Genomic DNA, 25,864 nt, shown 5'->3' on the forward strand with positions numbered 1-25,864 from the left:
TAGGTTATTTTTAGCCCTTCTGGCATTAGAGATTCAATTATAGAACGGCATTAAAATATTTTTTATGGCTCATTCTTGTCAGTGCATGCTGATATTATTTTAAAATTAAACCACTTATTAAGCGGGAATATCTTTTTGTAAACAAGTCGGAAATGATATAGGTAACGTAAAAACAGTTTAAATGTTTTGGTAATTCCTGTGTATTAAACGAACTGAGATTATTTAAAACTGTTAGTATGAAAATTGAAATTCGTTAGTTGTAAAAATAATTTAATCTTGAAAATGTAATCAATTTTCTCAGTAAGACTCTTTAATCAATTTTATATTTATGTATGGTTGGCTTTATATAACAAAATTTGTGGTAAAATGTGCATGTTTAACAGTTAACGGTAAACGTAATTTTAATAAGGCTATTAATAGTTTTCTGTCTATATTTTATATGTATAGTATAAGTTATTCTTGCTAATTTCCTAATATTATGGTCCCATCTTAGGTTTGGTCTTCTCCTGGGTCTCTTAATTCCTCTTGGGTACCATGCTGTAATTTTTGTGGACCAGGAACACTTTGAAGACATAAATTTAAGCGCCATCTATATTATTACGGTAGATTTTTTGGGAGGGGGGAAGTTATATTGTGTGTCTCCCTTTCTAGAGTTATAACTCATCACTCAGTCTCAGGGCTTTGACAAAAGCCAGTATCAAAGACGGTTTTACAGAGGTTAGTTTTCAATCTCCAATATCAGTCGTACCAAAGTTTATGGCACGAATGGTTGTGAGGCTTTTTGATTGATTGAAATTGATGTTTTGAATGGATGTTCATTGAGGTGACATTCTTCTCTTAAAACCCCCGTGATAATCCGAAGATTGTTCTTACTTAAATCAAGGAAAATCTTTGATTTTTCTCGGTCGTAAGTTCTGAGAAATTTCTAATCGATGTTATATCAATATAAATATTATTCTCTGGACATATTACTTAAATAAATGCATCTATAAAACGTTTAGTATAAATATTGAAAGTGGGAAAATGCCATGGAGCCAGCTTATTGATTTGACAAAGATTTAAAATAGATTTTATTAATTTCTTTTCCTGACATTTCCTCTATAAATCGATGTATTTTGGGTGCATACGCAAAGTGTAGTATAAAATGAATCACCACAGTGATATGCATACGGTTTCAGCATACAGTATGTGTCAATCAAATGGTATAAATTGGATAAAAACAAAAAGAGGCATCTTCGAAAAAAAGATCGGACACGACGACTGGTATTTTTTGTTGAATATGTTTTTTCAATAAAAACTTCTTATATAGGGTGTGTCATGTAAAAGTGACTAATGCCAAGTTTATAATGTTAAATACACTACTAAGTTTGTAAAAATGTGAAAATTTTTTGGCCAAGGAAGGTTACCGATTTTTTTATTATCATAAAATATGACAAAATTCAAACAAAATTTCAAAAATGTGATAGCTGTTGATTCTACCTTTTAAATGAACGTTGAATCACCAAAAAGTATTAAATTTTAGCCGAGTTATTAAATAATTTGTCCTATCAATCAATGATGCACTTAATGATATCTATCTTCGGAGCGTTAAGACTTGGAGAGAAAATTTAGTGATATTCGAGGCGGAATATCTCGAAAACTACTAATTCTAATTCTCGAAAACTATTCTAATTATATTCTTCTTCTGCAGGTAATTACCTAAGCTTTATTTTTTGTTCCAAGAAAAAAATTGTAAATTTCATATTTTGTCAGATATTTGCGAAAAACTGATTTTTGGGCCATTTGGGGACATTTTCTCAGCCAAAGGTGGCCGAGCACGGTGATACAATTTTCCCCCCTAAAACTACTCCCCAAAAGGTACACAATCCGCCTGAAAAATCCCGGTCAACGAATTGGGCCGCCTGAAAAATCCCGGTCAACGAATTGGGCCGTGGTTTCAACTTTCATTTACTGTACTATACTTACTACATTATGTATTCTAAGCACACGGCCACACAGAAAGCGTTTTTAGCGTTTTGTGTTCTTTGCGTCTCAAGCGCTTTTTGCGATTTTACCGTTTTAAGCGCTTTTTTCGATTTGTGTCCATTAAAAACACGCAGAAGACGCGGCAGGCGGCAGGTCTGCAGTTTCTATCAAGATGTCTATTAGTAATGTCGCAAGCTCGTGGATTCCCGGCCCGTCCAACAATCAATCCTGTGAGAAAGAGATAGGCGAGATCGGCGCCGTTAGCGTTGAAGAGACGAAGATAAAAGATGCTGGGATTGAATTGTGGACGGGCCGGGGCATATATTCGGGACAAACACAATCTACTGCTAGTGCCAGTGGTGTGGTTAAAATAATAATTATTATCTGCCAGTTATTTTACGAATTTTAGTTTATATGTTGTAGTGTTGTGGTTAGTACTTGTTATAATTATAATATAATATAATAAATAATTATAATTATATAATAGAATAGTAAATATTTCTAGTTGCTAATGTAATTTTAGGACATGATTTATGGGAGTAAAAATTCAAGGCCGTGACATATGTACGAGCTAGTGAGACGGCCCTGGTACACGAGCTCGTTGTAACGAAACGTGTTAACGGCTTAGAAATACGTAGTGACGCGACGTGTATTTGTGAGCAGTCCACGTGTTCAAAAATATTGATATTTTAATACAAATTTTGAAAATGTGAATCAAATGATTACGTTTAAAAAACATTTGTTACACATAAAAAACTATTTTTTACGCGTATAAAACTATTTGTTACTGGTAGAAAACTATTTTTTACGCGAATAAAACTATTTGTTACGTTCTAAAAATCTATTTGTTACACGTAAAAGACTATTTTTTTACGCGCCAAGAACTTATTTCTGGTAAAAAAAACCTTTTGTTACGCCAAAAAAATATTTTTCACGTTTAAAAAACTATTTGTTACACGTAAAAAACTAATTTTTACGCGTCAAAAACTTATTGTTTCTAGTAAAAAATTCTTTGCCCAAAAAAAAATATTTTTTATGTGTAAAAAACTATTTGTTACACGTAAAAAAATATTTTTTTACGCGCTAAGAACTTATTTCTGGTAAAAAAAACCTTTTTTTACGCAAAAAAAATATTTTTTACGTGTAAAAAACTATTTGTTACACGTAAAAAACTAATTTTTACGCGTCAAAAACTTATTGTTTCTAGTAAAAAATTCTTTGACCCAAAAAAAAAATTTACGTGTAAAAAAACTATTTGTTACACGTAAAAAACTATTTTTTACGCGTTAAAAACTATTTTTTACGCGTTAAAAACTATTTGTTTCTGTTAAAAAAACCTTTTTTACGCAGAAAAAAAAACACTTTTTACGCATAAAAAAACTATTTTTTGCGCGTAAGAAAATATACCTCTAATTTATTACTTTTTCAACATTTCAAACTACACTTTTTCAAACAACTTTTTGAATGTATTTTTCTCACAACGTTAGTAATAAAACAAGTTTTCCACTTGTAAAAACGCTCCGGAGATTCTGGCATACTGTATATATGTACGTAATGAATGAGAAGCTTGTTTCTTTGCTACATGCTTCTAACTCAAGGATATGCTATAACATAAGCTGTCTATCGGCGCAGCAGAGACAAAGAATATTCACAAACAATGGCCTGGATAGCTTTAGCGAGAGCATCCATTGTGTAAAAGTGAAGGGCGGATTCGAGCTTTCGAAGTCGACATTCTTATTCGGTTTCATTTAATTAAGCAGATTTTTAAAATTTTGCTAACAAGGAGTGATCGATAATTGAATGACTTTGTGGGTGGATATAAATTATAAAGAAAATATAAATTGAGAAGAAGTGTCTCAAAAACATGTGCCATTTCTCGTGATTCCTAATGTAAAAATAAGATTTCTTCTTGATAGCAATATAGGTTTGGTTCTGCTTTGTTTTGTAGCTACAGGGGGTTCAAGTTTAATTTTTTTTTCAATTTATTATATTTTCCTCAAAGTCCGTTTAGCAATTTGAATGAAATTTTGAGGGCAAAAGTTACTATATAAGTGCGACATATTTTAATGCTAAAAAGTGTCGACATATTCACCAGGGACATGCGTATGAGTTATCACTCAAATATTTTTCTACATAAAATATGTGCGCCACTCAATATTCTTCTCTTGTTAGTAAAATTGTGTAAACCGTTTAATGCCGATTAAAAATTGCCTTTTGGTATTTTGTCTTTTCGGTCTCATTGATGAGAAACTTTAAAAACTCCGACGAACCGGAAAAAAGTCCGGAAGTTTTGCAACTTTGCAGGTTTATAGGTTTTGCAGAGCAAAATTAAAGAGAATAAAATTTCCTATAAAAAAGGTTTTATGAAAATTTTCGCTAAAGTCAACCGTTTAGGCACCAAATCCCTGGAAATTTTACAATTTTGCGTAAATGAGTGTGTGCGGTTATTTCATCAAGGAGATCGAAATGGAAAAAATATCAATAGTTCAGTCACTGGGGATTTTTGCTTGGAAAAAAGGCCGGAAGTTTTGCAACTTTGCAGGTTTATAGGTTTTGCAGAGCAAAATTAAAGAGAATAAAATTTCCTATAAAAAAGGTTTTATGAAAATTTTCGCTAAAGTCAACCGTTTAGGCACCAAATCCCTGGAAATTTTACAATTTTGCGTAAAATATGATATATTATGTATAGTCGATTTTCCGAAATCAAATGTCGATTAGGGTTCACTAAAATTAGTTTTAGTTTAGTTTCTTCAATTTTGTCATAAAACAGTGGCGTATCATTAATTCGCTCATTAATTTATGCAATAATTAATTTTAAATATTGAAAATGTGTACTTTGTACCACCTAAGGAGGTAAAGTATATGGCGCGTTTATTTTAATGTGGTCTCCCCGGAGGCCTACTCCACTAGATAAATTAAAAACTTTAACTTATCTGCACAGGCCTGACGGATCTGGCTCATTGATGTCAAAGTCGATCGTGTCTGCTGTGCTGGGCTCATCGGGGTAGTCTCTCAATACGTCCAACTCTTAATTTTCAGCCGCCAGAGGGATATCTACAGGCAAGTCCAACTCCTCTTCATCGGATTCGTCGAGTGACACTTCAGTGACGTTGTCACAGGATTCCCCATTGCAGTATGCATTGCTTTTCTGCATCCGCAGGCTTCACCATAGTTGTTGGCTTTGCATTTACAGGATAAAAATGCCAATAGGGATTTTGGAGCTGGATCTTTCAACGTTGTGACTCGAGTAATGCCTGTTTTTGTTTTCTTCCAACCCTATTCTTCGGCATCTTTGGTACAATCAGATCAATGCTAAACCTGGTGGTAAGTTCGCAATGAATGCTGTCCAGCACGACAATTAATTATTCATAAATTAATGAGCGAATTAATACGCCACTGTTTCATTACAAAATTGAAGAAACTAAACTAAAACTAGTTTTAGTGAATCCTAATCGACATTTGATTTCGGAAAATCGACTATACGTAATATATCATATTTTACGCAAAATCGTAAAATTTCTAGGGATTTTGTGCCTAAATGGTTGATTTTAGCGAAAATTTTCGTAAAGCCTTTTTTATAGGAAATGTTATTCTCTTTAATTTTGCTCTCCTCAAATTTTCACTAAAAACGCATAGTTTTCGAGATATTCACAAAATACCAATTATGGGCGCCATCTTGGTAAGATGGCGGCGCCGGCGGCAAGTATGGAAATGTGGGTTTTATGGATTTTAGTTAGGGACCCCAAAACCTATAAACCTGCAAAGTTTCAAAACTTCCGGACTTTTTTCCAAGCAGGTTCCTTTTTTGATCCCCAATGACTGAACTACAAGTTACAACTTTTAATCGATATTAAACAGCTTACACAATTTTGCTAACAAGAGAAGTCGGTGGAGCACATGTTTTTTATAAACGTATTCGATTTTTTTACAAAAGTATTAACCTCCTGTAGCTACGAAACAAAGCAGAACGGACCTATGTTGATAAAAAAATAAACCTTATTAAAAACTTCAAGAATCTCCCCACGAGAGATGTCACATGCCTTTTGAATAGCCCTGTATATAACTTTCTGTGTAATACTGTATATGAAAGGTCTTAACAGCAATTGAAAACTAACGTAAATATTTGGGTGTAGACAGAAAAGCTTTACTGTCAAACGAAAATTTCCAAATTGATGACTACGAGATGGCATCATAATATTTATACTTAGTTAATTGTCCTTTTCGGATTCTATTCTGATTGAAATTTCGGTCGGTCGATGGTTTTGACAGAAACAAATGAAAATACAATTTAGCTGGCTAGTTATAAACACAATTTGTTTGTTTATTTATCCAAACTTTCATTAAGCTTTTTGATAAAACTTAGGTTTATAGAATTTAGTGTCTATATTCGATACCAATTAAACTTTTAGTTACGTAATCGAGGGCGCGATTTTTAAATTCATTGTTGCCAACTATGGACATTCGGCGCCGGTCTGACTAACTGGAATTTAAATTACACGCTGGGGCTTCAGGTGGTAGCTCTGCCGTGAAAAATGTCAAGTTGACATATTTACTTATTTATTTCCTGACATTGTCATTCTTTTTGACACTTTAGTTTTGTATTACGAGTTTTTAGTTTAAATGAATTGTGTTGTGATACTTTAAGCACAGATTATACAGATTATAATCGTTGTTTTTTCTTTATTGTTTTTCGTGGTTCCAATTTTCGGAATCGGGTACTAGTTAGGTTACTAGTTTGCGCACATAGCACGCCCACTTATGGCCTCTAAAATCGTGAACAGCGCCTGACCGGCACAGTTATTAGAGAGATATCGGAAAACCGAATAGCGTCATCCAGTATTTACGCGTATCTTATCATGGTTACGACAGAGAAGGTTACGATATGCGCGAGTCAATTTTTAACGCAACACCCGCTAATAACGTTACCGCCTGACGTAATTTGCGGATCAATTACACCAAGCGCTCTTTCTAAATAACCTCTGATAATGTTTAAAAATTGCTTAAATGGGCATGTGCGGGTATTTGACAACCGGAGCCGGCCGGTGAGATCTTTTATTTTAGGTTATGTTTGAATTGTTTTGAATTATTGCTTTAGTTTTATTAGGTAATATGATATTTAAGTAGCTGGGATTAGTTTTAATTAAATAAATATGGCCCAAAATATGGATTCCACCTCTTCCAATACTAAAGAACCTATAAAGAGTCTTAGGTTTACAGCAGTTGACGACTTAGCCCTTCTAAGAGAATTTGTTGCTTGCTTTTGTTAGCCCTTCTAAGAGAATTGTTGCTGGAAATAAGCACTTTAGCCCTTTAGTTTTAAAATACCTAGTAAACAAAACAATTTTAAAGTTTTAAATTCAAAGTTAGGTTAAGTTTAAATAGCGGACGCTACGCGATCAGAATTCTTTCCGATCCGATAACTATAAATGAAGAGAGTTAATACCACCTCACGTAAAGGAAATAACACCTGGCCTTATTAACGTCCATGCACGCTATTCGGTTTAGCGATATCTCTCTATTACGCTGTTTATTGTTATTTTACGCGAGTTTATTTTTGCGCACAGGAAATTTGACTCGTTTGCACATCGTTATAAAAAACAATTATTGTACCACGAATTAGGGACAAGATTTTTATCTGTATACTTATAGGATACCTAATCTGTGCTTTAAGCTTAAAAAATGTTACTAGCAGAACTTGCGGTCGAACATTGTTCTTTTTAGAATCCCTTTTATTGCGAAGTGTACACGATATCTTAATAGCAGTAAAAACTCATCGCAACTTTATTAGAATATTTTGAACGACAAAGCAGTTGTAATGGCCCTTTATGTCACTTAAGTGCTGTTAAGGAGGTGAGTTTTGTTGATGTAAATAATAACTGTTTATATAATTATAATTAATTTATTTTTGTTTCCTAAAATATTTTGAATAAAAGAAAATAAGTTAAAGTGGACAACGCTGTGCCGGTCAAACTCAATCACGTGACTAAAAGTTTATTTGATATGAACTATATATAAGGTTAATGCAAATACTATTGGGCACAGGGCCGGATTTCCGCCTAGATCTGCAAGGCCCGGGCCTAGGGGCCCAGCCAACTTTTATATATAAGCTCCAAATTGGCTATGACATAGGGGGCCCAAATGCCAAGTGCCTAGGGGCCCTGGATGTCTAAGTCCGGCATTGATTGGGCACTGTTCTTGCAGCGGATGCGATCCAAAACTATACAATGATATGAAATTTTTTTTATTCAAAATATTTTTAGTTCATTGAACAATATAAAAAATTACGTTTGAGAGGGTAATTTGTAACATCCAGTATTTAGTAATGTTAATCCAGTGTGCGTTGTGGAGAATTGTTTTTGACGAACGGTGCCATAAAAAAGAATTTTACGCGAAACAAGGTTGAAGTTTTATGGATAGTCGTTATCTTAAGGCAAACATCATAATCGCATTATTGCGGGACATCCGCTAATTATCTGAAAGGTAATAAAACTTATCATTATACACTTTCCCTAATGACAAACAACAAACAAGACATATTATACATAAGCTTAGAGAAAGTTATAATTTACTCGCTTTTTGACAATATACAGTAGAACAGTCGGCGGTCAAAAATTGTTTTTTTTAAACGTCACAAAAGTATTATTTTTTGCGACGTGATTGACAATATAAAAAAGTCATTTTAACGCTTAGGCGTAAAAGTAAAACACAAAAGTACGAAAATATATTATTAAACTGACATAAAGTGTCAAATTCAACGAGCGTGCCCATATTTTCTTGATTTATAAATAATTACATACAAGGTATGACTTTTAAATCTTTTTTTTCCATAGCAACTGTTAAAATTGTCTTATATCTATATCAAAAATAGCAGATAAAATAACACTTTAACCGCAAGGGTAGATTAAATGATACTTTAACAGCGAGGATAGGTTAAAAACTTTATTTCTTCTCGCACGTTTTTTAATTGTATCCACTTTTGAAAATTTTTGTATTTCTTTTCGGGATTTAAATGGAAGTAGTTGGGATATGGCGTTTGTCGCCTCAGCCTGAACAGGGCCGGACTTAACGAAATTGCCGCCCCAGGCCAAAAAAAATTGCCGCCCCTTAACATTTTCTTTAATTAAAAAAATTACGGATATAAAAAACATTTATTTGAATAGAGGACCAACAACAGAATAGACCGACAGAACAGATCAACACAGAACATAAAATAAATATTAAAATATTCATATAAAATGACAACAAACGAACAACAAAACTATAAGGTTTGCTTATATGCCTATAAAGATTTCCTACGTACTTTTTTGTTCGCAAAATTATCAATTACTTCATCGTAATTGATAGTTTTTAAAAGGTCGGACTCAATATGTAAAACTGCCAAATGATTTAGACGTTCAGTTTCCATAGTGGACCGTAAATAAGTTTTAATACGTTTCAATGCAGAAAACGAGCGTTCAGCAGAACAGTTAGTAATAAAAGTACATGTGAAGATTCTTAATGCTATGAAAGTATTTGGAAACAGGTTTTGAGCGTTTTCTTCATAAATTACTGTAGGAAGCTCTCTAGCAGATGGTTTTGCTGACTTAATGCATTTTATAAATTCACGAAAGTGTATTAAATCATTAGCCATTGACTCCTCTAAATCATTTGCATAACAGGTTATTAAATGTCTGGACTTATCGGTAATGTTGTCAATAATTAAAGTAGATAAATCACTAAAAAGAAACCAAATTTGGTTGAAAAGTCATTGTAGGCACTTTTCCTGTAGGAAAAAAAATTCAAGGATTAATTTATCAATAATAACATTAAATACATTTATCCTAAAATCGTACCTAGCGTTAAATAGAGTTTCATTATCACTGGTTTCACCAAATTGTCGTTTCCGTTTCACTTTTCTCTTTTTATCTGCAGCATATTTTTTCTCACCGAACAATTCTATGGCCCTTCTTTCATATTCCTCGAATGATTTAGTATTATCTAGATTTCTAATTTTAGAAAAATATTTTTCCAATGAGCTATATAAATCTGCAGCCAGTTGTAGATCAATATCCAACATTTGAAGCTTTTTATTGATCGCATCTAATCTATTTAAAACGTCTGTCCAAAATACCGCCATAAGACCCATTTCTATGCTTTTGAATTGTTTAAGGAGACTAGAAGCATCTAATCGGGTTTTAGGCTTTTCGGTATCGTCTTCAGAAATTGACTTCAACGTGGATTTTATTTCATTGGAAGACAAAGATAGTGATTTGCAAGCTTCATTTCGTGCAGACCAACGTGTTTTTGATACATTTTTTAATGTTTTTGAATTTATTTTTTTATATATGAGGTATTTATGTATTTATTAACTGGATGGCATGGCATAATGCAGTAAAAAATAACCCAAGCGAATTATACAGGGTGTTTCAAAACAAATGCGAAAAACTTCAGGGGGTGATTCCTTGTTCAAAATAAAGGGTAGTTTGCTTCATAAACGTTGGGTCAAAAGTCAACCATTAGGGAGATATCGCGTTACAAAGATGGCGGAAAAATAATGTTTTAATTTTTTATCTTGAAAACGAAAAGAGATAGACTAATGAAATTTTATGGAAGCATTACTGTTATGAAAAACACACTTTCTGGTAATTTTCTCACTTTTTAAAATGAGTGTAAGGGGTTGAAATAAACTACCCCTATTATACTTGTTAACGAAATTTAAAGAAAAATCTTATCAAACACATGCAAAAAATTAATTTGGATAGTTTAGTTTGTTTAGAAACTTTTTATTTCTTGTGTTTTTTTTTGATAAAACTCACCGATTTGAAATTAAAAATAAAATGTAAAGCATTACCCCATGTCAGGACAAAAACATTTTTATTTTTTAATATGTACTTTTTTTCATTATTTTGTACTTTCATGAATTAAAATACTTCTTCTTCTTAAAGTGCCTTCTCCATTCAGTGAAGATCGGCAACAACCATGCCAAATTCCTCTCTATTTTTCGCTCTTCTCAGCAAAGTATGTGAGTCCAGGCCTGTCCAATCTCTGATGTTCTTCAGCCAGGAGCATTGCCGTCGTCCGGGTCCGCGCTTTCCCTCAATTTTACCCTCGATGATGAGCTGAAGGAATTCATACTTGCTATGTCTCATGATATGGCCTAAATAGGCTGCTTTCCTCTTTTTTATTATGTCGAGGAGTTCTCGGTCCTTGTTCATTTGGTTTAGAACTCGTTCGTTCAAATTAAAATACAGAATTAAAAATTGTCTTGCTAAATAATTTTTAAGAGGTTATCGTTCAGAAGAAAATGTAACGATATTATTACGAAATAAAACTGTTTGACAGCAGCCTACTAGATTCTTTATCCAAAAATGTCTTTTGTCCTGACATGTAATGCTTTACATTTTATTTTTTAATTTCAAATCGGTGAGTTTTACCAAAAAACACAAGAGATAAAAAAGTGTCTAAACAAACTAAACTATCCAATTTTTTTGCATGTATTTGATAAGATTTTTTCTTTAAATTTCGTTAACAAGAATGATAAGGGTAGTATATTTCAACCCCTTCCACTTATTTTAAAAAGTGAAAAATTACCAGAAAGTGTGTTTTCATAACAGTAATGCTTCCAAAAAATTTCATTAGTCTATCTCTTTTCGTTTTCAAGATAAAAAATAAAAACATTATTTTTCCGCCATCTTTGTACCGCGATATCTCCCTAATGTTTGACTTTTGACCCAACGTTTATGAAGCAAACTACCCTTTATTTTGAACAAGGAATCAGCCCCTGAAGTTTTTCGCATTTGTTTTGAAACACCCTGTATATTTAAACAATAATAATAGTTAAGTAAATAAATGTGTAATCGGCTAAGGCTATATTCGAAATATTTCATGAACAAATAAAAGTTTTAAATAAAAGTTTAAATAAAAGTAAAAATTTGCCGCCCCTAAAAATCTGCCGCCCTAGGCCCGGGCCTAGTTGGCCTAGGCCTAAGTCCGGCACCGAGCCTGAATATCTGTTGATAATCTACTTATTTCGGTTTGAACAATTTCTGGCTCCAATTCAATCAGCAATCGATACGAAAGAGAATTAAAAAATATTGACTCAAAACTGAAAACTAAAGAGACAGCTTTATTTATTTGTGAAATTACATAGAAACCAACGCCAATCCAGCACAATATTTTTTCTACACGCAATAAATTCCTTGAAATAATAATTTCTGAATATTTTTTAAAACGTAAATCGCTATGGAAAAAATATTGTTTTATACACGACGATAAAATACCATTTTATCGCCTTTTTTATAAAAAATAATTATTATAATATTATTTGGAACGTTTGAAATTAGCATGTTCGTAGCATGTTCTTTTCGGAGCAAAATGACTTTTTGTGCCTCAGCTGTATGTCGGACAGCCTGTATTCACAATATGTACAGCTTCGTCGCAAAAGTGTCATTTTTCCTCCTAATAAAACATTATACTATATTATCCTTTATACTTAGTGTACACTTTGGACAAAAAAAGATTAGAGGCAATTTATACTTATCACTTTAGAAGATGCCCATTAAAAGTGACAAATGTAAATAATTCTTAAGCTAAAAACACCATAAAAACATTTATACACTAATTAAACACTTTAAATTTAAGCACTGGTTTAATTATGAGCGCATCCGATAAAATCAAATCAATCCAATTTTGAAATTACACCCACCAAGCATTTCGTTTCCATAACAACAATTATATTACCTACTGTTTCCGTTCAGTTAGCAATCAGGCATTTCCACATTAGCTCGGCTTTTTAATAGGCCTATACAGTGTTTATTGCCATAGGGATGTTATTAGCTGCTTTTAAAATAATTAAAGAGTTTTTTGCATTATTTTTTGTGGTGTTAATACTTTTAATTACCGAATGGTCTGGTGTTATGTATAGATGTGGTAAAAGATCATTATTTTGAGCCTTTTTTTAAACATAAAAGCAACAAATATTTTACAAATCGTTTAAATTTCGTTTAATTTTCTACTTAATAAAGTTCAAGACAAATTAGAAAGGACGTCTACACAGTGGCGGACTAAGCCTATCGGGGGCCCGGGGCGGCGAAGCTAAATGTGGCCCCCGGTCTGTTCAGATAATGATATACTTCTAATGCACATTTTGTAAAAATTGAATGACTTATGTATAATGGTTGACAAAATTGAAGTATTTATACAGGGTGTCCCAGGCTGAGCCTGCATTAGAAGTTTCTAGAGAACTACAATATCTAGATCCGAGATTTTGTGCATATCATTGTTTCACAACGAGATCTATCGATTAAAAATATTTTCAATATGGCGGCACTTTCGGAAGTTGACAGCAACTTTCTTATTTCAGACGGGTGATCGCATTTTTTATTACTTACTTAAATTCTCTGTAAAATTTTATGGATTTTGATATTAAACATTCTAACCTAACGTTAACCGTTTTTTGAGCAAAAAAAAATATTTATAATTAGGAAAAAACTGCCTGTCAAAAATATGTATATAGCCTAAACGTCAAATTTAGTGATTGCCACAGCCACTGTACCATAAAGAGAGGCTATCTATGCCAAAAATTAAATAGTCCGAATGTCATATAATAATGGCCGCAGCAGATGTCATGGAATTGAGCGATTAAAAAATTATCATAAATAATTTTTTTTTCAAATGGAAATCCACTTTTTATATTTACACCATTTAAAATAAGAAAGTTTCTGTCAAATTCCGGTATTTCCGGAAGTGTCGCCATGTTGAAAATATTTTTAACCGATCGATTTTTAACCGAGATCTTGTTGTAAAACAATAATGTGCAGAAAAACTTCGATCTAGATATTGTGGTTCTCTAAAAACTTCTAATGCACGCTCAGCCTGGGACACTCTGTATACTGTAATAATTATAATAAAAATCGATATAGATATAAATATGTTACTCATCAGCAGTGCCGTCTTTACGTAGGGATCTGATGGGCCCTGGCCCCAGGAGTATTAAGGGCCCCAGCTCTAAAAAGGCTGCAGAAAAACGATAACATCATTTTTTTAAAGCTTATAATATTTACAAATTGAAAAACGAATGCAATTTGATGTAATAAAACAATGTTTGCATGTATTTAATGGCAACTTATGATGACAAAGTGATGAAAATACCGGTTCCACATATGAGCCGCGTTACTTTCGCTAGCGTTCCAGGGAAATACCGCGACAAAACATCGCGATTTTGTAAGTCCTCCAAGATCCGAGGGGCCCCTTTTGTCTCAGGCCCGTGGCCCCCGTTAAACTAAAGACTTCACTGCTCATCATCGGTTAAAGAAGCTAGAATATAAGTTATGCTGTGCATTGGATGTAATTTAAAATGTTTATTCAGTAAAAATAAATAATGAAACCATTGAAAAATAACTTAAAAGCTAAAATAAATAAATTTGCCACTTAAATAGTTTTTGAACATTTCTCGCGGAGTTCATTAACTCAGTGGGGATGAAAGATACCCTCGCATAACCGCTAAGTACTTCTAATTCTTGCCTAGATTATACGGGCATTATGAAAATAAGAACCCTTATTCTTCCGCAAACAGAAAAATTCATAGGCGCTAAGTCCGGCCGCCTCGACGGCCAACGGCTGATATCTTCGTTAGCTATTCATTATTCTCGAAATTGGCTGGAAAAATTTGCTGATAACTTCAGTGTTCTGAGGCGGCACCTCGTTTTGCTGAAAAAATATGTTTTCGAGTTCCATATTAGGGACAGATCATCAATAAGGGGTCCAAAGCCTACTAGTAAAAAGTGGCAAACTTTTACTAGTTAAACATACCTCGTGGGTTACTTGGAGGGTCGCTTGGCGCCTCGATACCCACTACCCTCCAGGTAACTTGCTTGCACTGCGGCCTCAGTTTAAACGACTATCAACGCGCAGCGGCGCAGAGCTAAACTAAATCTCTAACAGGTTGACTAGCGACGATGGTATCGCCATCTACATCTCGGACAGGTTTTGGTGAAATTACATTAGGTAACTTCTAATTCTCATTAAGGATATCTACCATACGATCGAAAAAAAAACGACGTCTAAGCCGGCTGGGGAATGGCGATTGAGGATAACTTTGGCGAAGTCAAGCTCTAGATGTCATTTACTTGGTCTGTATTCGGTCAGTTGGCCAAGAAGCTTGTATTTTTTTTCATGTTGGGTAAATTGATCTTTAAATGGTGTAGTTAAAAATTCAAGAAAACAAAAAAATATTTTTTTGTAAATAGATTTATGTGTCTGGAAAAGTTCTATCCTATTTTAATCTTTCTATAATTACTGTTAATTTTTGACAAGTTTTATGTCAACTTTTAGTTAATGACGTTTAGAAATTGACCTTTTCAAAATTATCATCGATTACCATTCCTAACAGCCGTCTTAGACGCCGTTTTTATTCGAACATACGCTAGATGTAAACTCGAAGCATTTAAACTACTAGAAGAAGAAGAAGGCTATTTAACGTTCTTAAAAAAGGTTTTACTGTGATTGATGGCTTCATTAGTCAGAAACGGTATTTAAATCTTGAGATTTTCTTTTAAAACACACGAGGCACGACAAAAAACAGCGGTTTCGAACAGGATTTGGAGGATTTAGCTTAAACGAACCCGCAGCGTGGCGCGTGTTGGGGCTTAGGTTTGGTCTGAAAAAAAAACAGCAGCGCGTATATAGACTCTGGTACGATGCGGAGTCTCCAATAAGCTTAAACTGTATGGATTTTTCATTACTTCCAGATCTAACGAGAATTTAACGGCTCGACTCGGTCGATAGCAGCTCGGCGTGTCACCGCGTTTTTCGTTCTTTTTCGCAAATCTAATTGAGAGCGATATTGGATGGACGCCCGACGAGGATTTTATCATAAAGAAAATATGAAGAAGAAAAAAACTTTTTTTCTCCTCTTTGTCTTGAGGCTTTATTATATGTTTAAGCTCTTGATAAGAGAGTTTGTTATTCAGTCAATGGACCATCCCATCGGTACAAACAATGGCGCAATTAGGGGGGTGGGCTAGGGGGGGCTTAGCCCCCCCCCCCAACCTCAAAATTAGCCCTCCCAGATGTTTGGTGCAATTCAATAAAACCACGTGATATAGTGCAATTATACCAGCAAAGTTGAGCAACAATTATTGTCAGGTTCTCATGGTTGATCACCAAGGTTATTGATATTAGTTTTAAGTTTTTGATATTGTTTTGAGTAAAAATGATACTTTTTTTTGGCGTACGTTTGACATTTTAGGTGAGGCACAAAAAGTAATTTTTACTCCAAATAGAACATGCATTTTTTTTCTAACGTCATAAATAATTTGTTAACCAATTTCCAAATAATAAATCTAAAAAATGTCCATAGATTAAGCGTATGTACAAGTTGGGCCAAATTGGACTCTTTTAACGGGTAACACCGTTTTCTAGAGAAGATAGATGAAAATTAATGTCGGTGTACTGAAGCTTAATTTTTATCAAACACATGACGGTAAACACAACTACAACTACAACCGCACATCGATATCTGTTACCGTTTCAAAATGTGCATTTTTAACAAATCGCTGTAACTTTTTTGATATGAAAAATTTTGTATTTTTATGAAAACATTTACAAAGCACCTTTTTACGTAGAATTTAATGATAGAAGTATAATTTTTTTTAAATTAATAATTTAAGAGTTATCAACAGAAAATTGGATTTTTTTACCTTGGACCCTGTATATTTTTAATTCATTGAAAAGAATTTAAAATTACCTTTCCAAAGATATAATATACTTGATATTTTGCTCTATTCCTCTTCGAGATAGATTTTAAAAAATCGTCCATTTTGAATAAGTACGCTTTGAACGGTGCCCACTGTTATACAAAAAAATTCTAGCTGTGAGCAGCAATTAAAACGGAAATAATATTTGCAATGAGATGCAGAAATTTATAAAAATTTACACATTTACATCAACTTACTTAAACACATTTAAACTATATCTAATAACAATAAATATAAATGATAAACCAAAACATGAAATTTTGCTACAGGTGTTCGACATGACCGTCTTCTGTAATGGACAGACGGGACCGTTTTTGAACATTTCTCGCGGAATTCATTAACTCAGTGGGGATGAAAGATACCCTCGCATAACCGCTAAGTACTTCTAATTCTTGCCTAGATTATACGGGCATTATGAAAATAAGAACCCTTAATCTTCCGCAAACAGAAAAATTCATAGGCGCTAAGTCCGGCGCACATAGGTCATTTTCGCCAATTTAAGCGGTAATAAATAATGCTTATAAAATTTAAATTATTTTTTAAAACAAAAATAATTTGTTTGGTAAGAAAATAAATAAATGCGTTGAATAATGATATTTTGTTTCATTTTATGCTTGTACAGGGTGTCTTACGAAATATATTATTTTTTTTCATTTTGTTATATCGAACTCAAACAAAAACTGTAGTTCCTTACTTTTTTGTAAGTGAATTTATTAGTATCTAGAAGGTTTACAGAAGATGTACTGTATTAGTAATTGAAAGTAAAAATTAGCTTGAACAATGAAAAAAGAACCTAAAAAATTTAACAAATTAAATAAATATGATAATAAACAATTTACTAGAGAAATGTATGTAACAATAATATTCAATCATCATTAATGATCATCATCATCCTGAATATTTTCATCATTTTGTCCTAACTCTGGGATGCCTGTAAAGTACGCCCTCGAAGTACCAACCTCTTTGATGAGTGGTTCCTTATATGACCGTGCTCCCACACATTTAAACAAAGAGTAATAATAATAATAATATAATTTTTAATAATTTTCACTATTTCATTATAATGTCTCTTCCATGTTGCCCTAAATTTAGCGTGTATTCAGAACAAATCGCAAACAGATGCATTTTTTTCTCTTCAAAGAATTGCCTTCACACCAAGCAGAAAAACAAGAGATTTTTCTTATTGACATGGTACCTAAAACAATATATATTTATTCTCTTGGCATCTTGGCAGCTAAATTTAGATAGATTAATCGGGATAAAAAGATTGTGAATACGAAAAAATGTTCTCTTGAAATAAATCTGTATAAATCCTGAATTATGAACCTTTTAAATACAAGGTTATGATAAAAACCTATGTTTTTCTTATTATTAAAACATTGCATCTTTCGCCAAGTCACAAGCTTTACACGGATATTATTTTTAATAATAAATCTTTTACCTTATGGTACACAACACAACACTTCTTTTTAAACTCACTTTCTATTCGTAACAATAAAATTCTAAACTTTATGAACTAATGACAGTAATTTTACAATACAAAATAATTCAAACAAACTTTGATATTGTCATTCTCGCTATGGCCACCTTTGTTAATATTAAAATATAATATTGCAGAATTCATTAACTCAGTGGGGATGAAAGATACCCTCGCATAACCGCTAAGTACTTCTAATTCTTGCCTAGATTATACGGGCATTATGAAAATAAGAACCCTTATTCTTCCGCAAACAGAAAAATTCATAGGCGCTAAGTCCGGAGGCCTCGACGGCCAACGGCTGATATCTTCGTTAGCTATTCATTATTCTCGAAATTGGCTGGAAAAATTTGCTGATAACTTCAGTGTTCTGAGGCGGTACCTCGTTTTGCTGAAAAAAATATGTTTTCGAGTTCCATATTAGGGACAGATCATCAATAAGGGGTCCAAAGCCTACTAGTAAAAAGTGGCAAACTTTTAAAAATTCTGTATTTCGAAGGGGACTATAACAAAATATTAAGTGTGCTATATTTTTGGAAAGGTAATTTTAAATTATTTTCAGTTAATTAAAAATATACAGGGTGTCTCAAACAAGAAATCAATTTTTCTGTTAATAACTCTTAAATTGTTAATTTAAAAAAAATTATACTTCATACCATTAAATTCTACGTAAAAAATGTACTTTAGAAATGTTTTCATAAAAATACCAAATTTTCCATAGCAAAAAGTTAGTTAGAGCGATTTGATAAAAATGAACATTTTTGGAAAACACCCCGTAACGGTAACAGATATCGATGTGCGGCTTTTACTATCATGTTTCTGATAAAAATTGACCTTTAAAGACCGACATTAGTTTTCACTTATCTCCTATACAATAGGGCGTTTCCCTTTAAAAGCGTCCAATTTAACCCACCCTGTATAAGTATAAGTGCAAGTATTTTAACTGGTAGTATAGTTTAACCCCAGAAACACGCCTGAGGTTTTTTCATGAAAAAGCTTTTTTTTAAAATTCGAAATTTTTTGAAAATATTTTCGAAATTTTTTTAGTTTTTGGTTAAAAACATAATTTCTTGATAATAGGGCAACATAGATATTAGATTAAATTTACAAGAATAAAAATCCAGAAATGATCCAGTGGTTCTTAAAATTTTAGCACATTTTTTATGGAAAATTTCAAAGTAAAATAACTCCGTTATTTTTGACTTATTTGAAAGACGATAAAGAGAAAATATGTTTTTTTTATCGAGATCTATCACCCCTTAAAATACTTGCACTTATTTCTGGGACACCCTGTATAACTTTAGAAGTCTCAGGGCTTGAGCCCCCCCAAAAGTCGGTGTCTGGTTGCGCCCCTGGGTACAAATACAAGTTTAAGTATAGGCTCAATGAGATTTGTTGCTTTTAATGATTGTCTTGGAGGAATCATCTAAACTAGCGATGGGAACTATCGAATGAATTAGACTATCGAATGGTTAATGAATGAATGATTTCAACTATCGAATGGTTTTATTCGAATAAAATCATTCATTCATTTGTATACTAAAGCATATGTGACAACCTCGCCGTGCGACTAAATGGTTATCGTTGAGCCACGTCTATCGAATGCTTTTGATAAATGAAATTTAGTATTCGTTTGATTTTTGTATGCGTCAGGTCATTATTAGTTCTTCCAAATTTTTATAACTTCGCCGTATAAATACTGTGGTATTTTTGCGTTTATTAAAATAGTTAAAATACTAAAATAGTAGTTATTTTTTAATTTTATTTATTGACGATTATGTGCATGTGCAGGTGGTCAAAATTTTTCCGAAAATTTGTGTGGTTTTCCGTAGTCCGATCTTTCAATTATTTAATTTTATATGGTATATGGTCTATTTTTTAATGGGAAATTTTGAGAAGTAGCAATTTTTAAGAGAGATGAGATGAACTTACAATTAATTTTAAAAATACATATTTGTGTTTTAGATGTTTTAATAATATGAATTAGTTGAACTTAATAATCATATTTAAGTAATGTGGTTAAGTAAATGGTTATCGAACTCAAACTATGGGATGAGAAAATTAAAATGAAAGTTTTACACGTGCCAATTTTAAAAAAAAGTTAACGATGTTTGTATTTTGTTTATGCTAATTCTCTTACATGTAGTTTTTTGCGAAGAAATATTTCATTTATTTTTTAAAGTAAATGCCAGTAAAAGTAAATATAATTTTTAAATAGAAATATAAAGCACCTAATATAAATAATTTTGATTTCTAATTTTTTATTTATATTTTCGTTCCATTACACTGCATGCTTAGAAAATTAATAAATGTTTATATTTCATGATTTTAAAATTTGTTGTTAATATAATAAATTATTATTATTTAATAAACCAACGTTGCCAAAAATTTAGAGACTATATTATTTTTAAATAGGATCTAATATAAATAATTTTGACATCTAATTTGTTGTTTATATTTTGCTACTACTTAAAAAAATATTTATATTAAATCATTTTAAATTTTGTTGTTAATAGGTATAACAAATTATTACTGTTATTATTATTTATTAAACCAGTCTTTGCTTAAAAACATTAAAAATCATTTTCTTACATCCAAAATAACAAGTATTATTGCAGTGTAACAACAGAATATTAATAAAAAATGCAGAATATATAGACATACTATCCCTAACTAACTAAAGCCAAACAATAATATTCTTTGCTAATATCAACTAATACCAAAATATGGCAACAGCGCCCTTCATAATATATTTTCTGTGTAAATACTAGCACCTCAATAAAAAAAATAATGTGTCCTTATCTATATCTGACTCCGCAAAAAATCAAAGATGCCGGCTTCTTTCATAGCATTGCCACCGACCGCTGTCGGGTTTCTCGGAAAGAAACGCGACAACTAAAATTCAGTTAATATTTTATTATAATCGATCCTGACGAATAAATGAATTTCATAAATGAATGAATTTTATAAATGAATAGTTTTTGCTGCCGAATTACTAGAATACAATATTTCAAGGCAGATGACGGATCTGTTCGATAATTTTCATTCGAATAGTTTCCAACGAATGTTTTTTTACTAACTATCGAATTATTCAAATGAATTGCAACTATCGAATGTTTCGATAGTATTCATTCGATACTTTCCACTACTAATCTAAACTGATAAGTGTACTTTTCCACTAATTGCGAGGTTCCGAATGAAGCTTAAAGATTCATTCAGAACCTCGTAATTAGTGGAACAAATTAGTGGTTTCAATTAGCGTAGAAGTTTGTTCCTCTAATTTGAATGTAAGCATTCAGAACGTCAAAATTAGTGGTAGGAATTTTCAATTAGTGGAAAAAGTTAACAAACTCTTGACTTTTCCACTAGGTAATTATACTATAAAATATTATACTAAAATTTGCGGGGAATGTCATTTTGGACTTTGATTATCATCCGTCAAGAGAAAATGTTGTTAGAAACCAAAAGTTTATTGTTTTATAAGCTAAATATTAAGCTTTCTCTATGTATTCAATTGATTACTGCAAGCTGTTCCTATGACATTTTATTAATTTTAATTGTGGTTTTTAGACATTGAGAATGATGGTAAACTAAAAAGTATAAAGTGTAATTGAAACCACTAATTTATTCCACTAATTGCGAGGTTCTGAATGAAGCTTTAGTCTTTTTATATTATTTGGAACGTTTGAAATTGTTTAAAAAAATATTTGAGGCGTTTGAATGAAAACAGCATGTTCTATTCGGGGTAAAATTGACTTTTTTTGCTTCGCCTGTAATGTCAAATGCACAGCCTCGCTACAAGAAGTGTCATTTTTATTCCTAATAAAACAATATACTATTATTTATAGCATTTTATTATTTTTAATCAATTAAAAATAATTTTTAGTGGGCAGTAAACCTAAATAAACACCCTCGAGTCTCTTTACTATGCAATAAATTTTCTTTTTTGTTTGCTCCAAGGGAAATAAAATGAAAATAAGCTCACAATTATAGCGGATCGCTTCTAATATTCACGTGGCCAATCAAACCGACGGCGACGGCAAAGATGGAAACACAAAGCGGCGCAATTAAGTTATAATTAAATTTAATCGCGATTTTATATAAACTGTTTCCATTTAGTTTATAGATCTTTCGACCTATAATTGGGCCGTAAATTTGCCCCGTCACCCATTAACTGCCATTGTAAAGTGTTAATATAAGATCGGGGGGCAATTATCCTTAAGTATTATTTTGCCATTAATGTGACGATGGTTACTCTTGGATGAAGAGAAATGTCTAATATTAAACAGCTAGAACGTTTAAATATTGTTTTTTCCATAGCAACTGTTAAAATTGCCTTATATCTATCAAAAATAGTAGATAAAATAGAATTTTAACCGCAAGGGTAGATTAAATGATACTTTAACAGCGGGGATAGGTTAAAAGCTTTATTTCTTCTCACACGTTTTTTATATATATAAACGGAATTTGGTTTAAGTATTTAATACTCATTTCCAACTACAGCCTATTGCTGCCTTCCTGTTACCCTACGCCACACATCTCGATTTAGAGCGTCATCAGCTTCTAGGTTACGAGCTTCCATTGCTTCCGTAACCGTTCCGTTCCAGTATTTTCTAGGTCTACCTCTCTTTCTTCTGCCCTGGGGAGCCCATTGAAAAACTCGTTTTGGCCACCAACAAACTCGTTCTCCGGCATACGCAGAACATGTCCAAACCATTTTAAGCTGGATTTTTCGATTCGATCTAGTACTGTTTCCTCCGATGCATTCATGATACGCCTGACCTCGATGTTTGTCTTTTTTTCCATCCTAGATATACCTGCACTTCTTCTAAGAACTGACTCCACCAATGTTCTTCCAAGTCTCTTTTTAGTTGTTGCAGACACGTTTCGGTCCCACCAGAGGCTGTTAAGACATCCAATAACTTGTTTGCTCTTCTGAATTCGGGTTTGTATTTCTACTTTGCCCAAACCCTCGTTGTTGATAGTGGCACCCAGGTATTTAAATTTGTCTACTTGTTGAATCGGGACGTTATCATTAATGAAGACTTCAAAACAAGCGTTGGAATTGACAGCTAAGTATTCGGTCTTCTTTAGAGTAACCTGAAGTCCCCATTTGTTGTATTCTTGATAAAGCCTCTTAGTCATGAACTCTAGATCGTATGAGTCCTGCGCAATCACGACCTGATCGTCTGCAAAGCTCAGGGTAAATAGTGTGTTGTCCCCAATAGGTATTCCCATACCTTGACATTTTGTCTTCCATTCCCTTAGGGCTACTTCGACGTAAGCGTTGAAGATCAGAGGAGATAAGCTGCATCCTTGTCGCAACCCTTTTGTGGTGTTAATTGGATTAGATAGCCTGTGTCATAACTTAACGTACGATTCATTTTCTTTATATAGCTCTTTTATTATCTTAAGCAAAGGTCTATCTACTTCTAAGATATTCAAGACTTCCCATATCTTGCTGCGGGGAATAGAGTCGTACGCTTGCTCAAAATCAATAAATGCTAGATGGACTTCTTGATCTACTGCTATCTTTTTTCCATCACCTGCTGCAGGACAAAAAGGTTATTTGTGCAAGATTTCCCCGGTGTGAATCCGCTTTGGTCTTCCGAGATTTTGTCACCAATACTGTCCCTGAGCCTACCCTGTAACACCTTTCCAAAAAGTCTGTTGACCGAACTGTTAATGCTTAGGCCTCTATAACAAGTGGGGTCGTTACGATTTCCCTTTTTAAAGATGGACACTATGTGAGCCACTCGCCATTCTCGGGGTAGTTTACTTTGCAGGCAGCATTGGTTAAATAGCTCTGCCAGACGCCAGCGTAGTCTTTGGGTTCCACACTTTAACAATTCGGCTACAATATTACCAGGACCTGGTGACCGTCCATTTTTCATTCTTTTGAAACTTTGATGTACTTCTCTTTCGCTTATCATTAAAATGCCTGCAAGGTTGTTCTCATGTTCTACTGCTTGAAATTCTGGTCGGTTTTCTGTCAGTAATTCTGCATAGTAGTTGCATTTTTCTATATCCATTCTATTCAAGAGCTTGTCCGTTTGATTGGTTTTCATTTGTCGGATTGTTCTCCATACCTCAGTACTCCGTGCGCGCCCTATTAGGCTTTCCACTTGCTGACACCTTCTTTCCCAATTATCTGTTTTTCCTACCTTAATGGCGGCTCGTACCTCTCTATTTTTTTGCTTGTAATGACTCCAGTTAGTATCTGTTCGGTCTGAGAGCCATCTTTGATAGAATTTTTGTTTGTCATTGATTAAGGCCTTTATGCTGTCAGTTATCCAAGCTGGTTTATATTTTTTTTTCCTGCATGTTCTGTTGACCTAAAACTTCGAAAGCTACTTTTTTAATTAGGGTTTTTAGGTTGGTATACTCTAGTTCTACATCGTTACAGGCTTTCACTTCCTTTAGGGCTACATCTAATCTTCTCTGGTACAACCAATTAATACTGGCATCGTGTAGTAAATGAAGCTTGTACTTAATACGCTCAGATTCTTCAATTTCCAGTCCTTGTGATGTTGTGTATTCTATAGTTTTGGCTCTGCTCTGGAAAGGTACTACTAATTCTGCAACAACCAGACGGTGGTCGGATCCACAATTTGCTCCTCTCTTAACTCTGCAGTCGTTGAATTTGAGTTTCGATATTTGTTTAGCAATCATATAATCAATTATAGATTTTTGTTGCAGAGAGGACCTTTCTTGGGTGTATCGATGAATCAATTTGTGTGGGAAGAAGCCGTTAAGTATACGTAGACAATTCAGTTCGCAAAAGTCAATTAACCTCTCTCCAGAATCATTAAGGACGTTCTCACCGTGTTTTCCAACCACTTTACTATCTTCTTTCTTACCAATTCTTGCGTTAAGGTCTAATGGTAATTTGGTATTAAGACTTCCTGGCTCGGTTTTATTCGCACGTTTTTTATTGCACGTTTCGTTCGCACGTTTTTTAATTGTTTAAATTATACGAATATTCTCTTTGATTATAATTGGTTTGAAATAAATATGGCAGTGTCCTCCAATCAAAATGCGAGTTACTAACTCTAAATTCTAATTCTGAGCTGGCAAATGAGCTAGATGCTTTACCTAGACCGTTATTCAGATTAAAAAACTATTTTTTACGTGTAAAAAATAGTTTTTTAATTTATTACTTTTTCGACATTTCAAACTACGCTTTTTCAAACATGTTCTCTTTACACGAGGAAAAACTTTTTTATTATTGACATTTTGAGAAAAAGTTGAATTTTTTCAACCATACTCATTTTTTACCAGAAAAAAGCCCTTTGATTTTTAGGACTTCATCTAGAAAAAAGTCAACCATATTATCATTTTTTTTTTAAATTTTCTCTACAACGGTATGGAATTTTGGAAAAGTATAAATAGCATTAACCACTTTAGAAGAAGCAAATTTTTTTATGAAGAATGCATTTTTCTCAAAATATCAATAATAAAAAAGTTTTTCCTCGTGTAAAAACAATCCAGGGACATACTGTAGAATAAGGTTTGTTTATTTATGTTATATGTTATATGTTTGAGGTTTTTACACACAGAAACTTAAAATTTATTTAAAAGAGTTTTGTAACAAGACATAAATCCTTAGTTTAATTTTTAAACCATTTGAATCCTAACATCAAAGCATTACTATATTGAATACAATTCATATTGAAACAATTTTTGA

General features: G+C 32.9%; 2 protein-coding genes across 2 annotated transcripts in view; one reads left to right on the forward strand and one right to left on the reverse strand.

Moving 5' to 3' along the window:
* Positions 1–25,864, forward strand: part of LOC115877781 (diuretic hormone receptor-like) — a 367,521-nt gene that overhangs the window by 23,862 nt on the left and 317,795 nt on the right. The window lies entirely within an intron of this gene.
* LOC115877780 lies at positions 9,245–24,209 on the reverse strand. The gene is made up of 3 exons (XM_030894095.1): positions 24,093–24,209; positions 9,798–10,171; positions 9,245–9,680 (listed from the first exon to the last, which is right to left on the reverse strand). Exons 1-3 carry the CDS (start codon positions 24,207–24,209, stop codon positions 9,245–9,247), a joined length of 927 nt encoding a protein of 308 aa, XP_030749955.1.

Source organism: Sitophilus oryzae, unplaced genomic scaffold (genome assembly GCF_002938485.1).
Source record: "Sitophilus oryzae breed Bouriz unplaced genomic scaffold, Soryzae_2.0 scaffold_1498_pilon_pilon, whole genome shotgun sequence".
In the NCBI taxonomy this organism is placed as follows: domain Eukaryota; kingdom Metazoa; phylum Arthropoda; class Insecta; order Coleoptera; family Curculionidae; genus Sitophilus; species Sitophilus oryzae.

Excerpts from the sequence above, each read along its gene's own strand:
- LOC115877780 (XM_030894095.1), bottom strand. The coding sequence starts at position 24,209 with ATGGATATAGAAAAATGCAACTACTATGCAGAATTACTGACAGAAAAC. Across the intron at positions 10,172-24,092 it reads TAATGATAAGCGAAAGAGAA|TCAATTTCTGAAGACGATAC; the intron begins GTACATCAAAGT and ends TCCACGTTGAAG. Across the intron at positions 9,681-9,797 it reads GAAACTCTATTTAACGCTAG|TGATTTATCTACTTTAATTA; the intron begins GTACGATTTTAG and ends GTTTCTTTTTAG.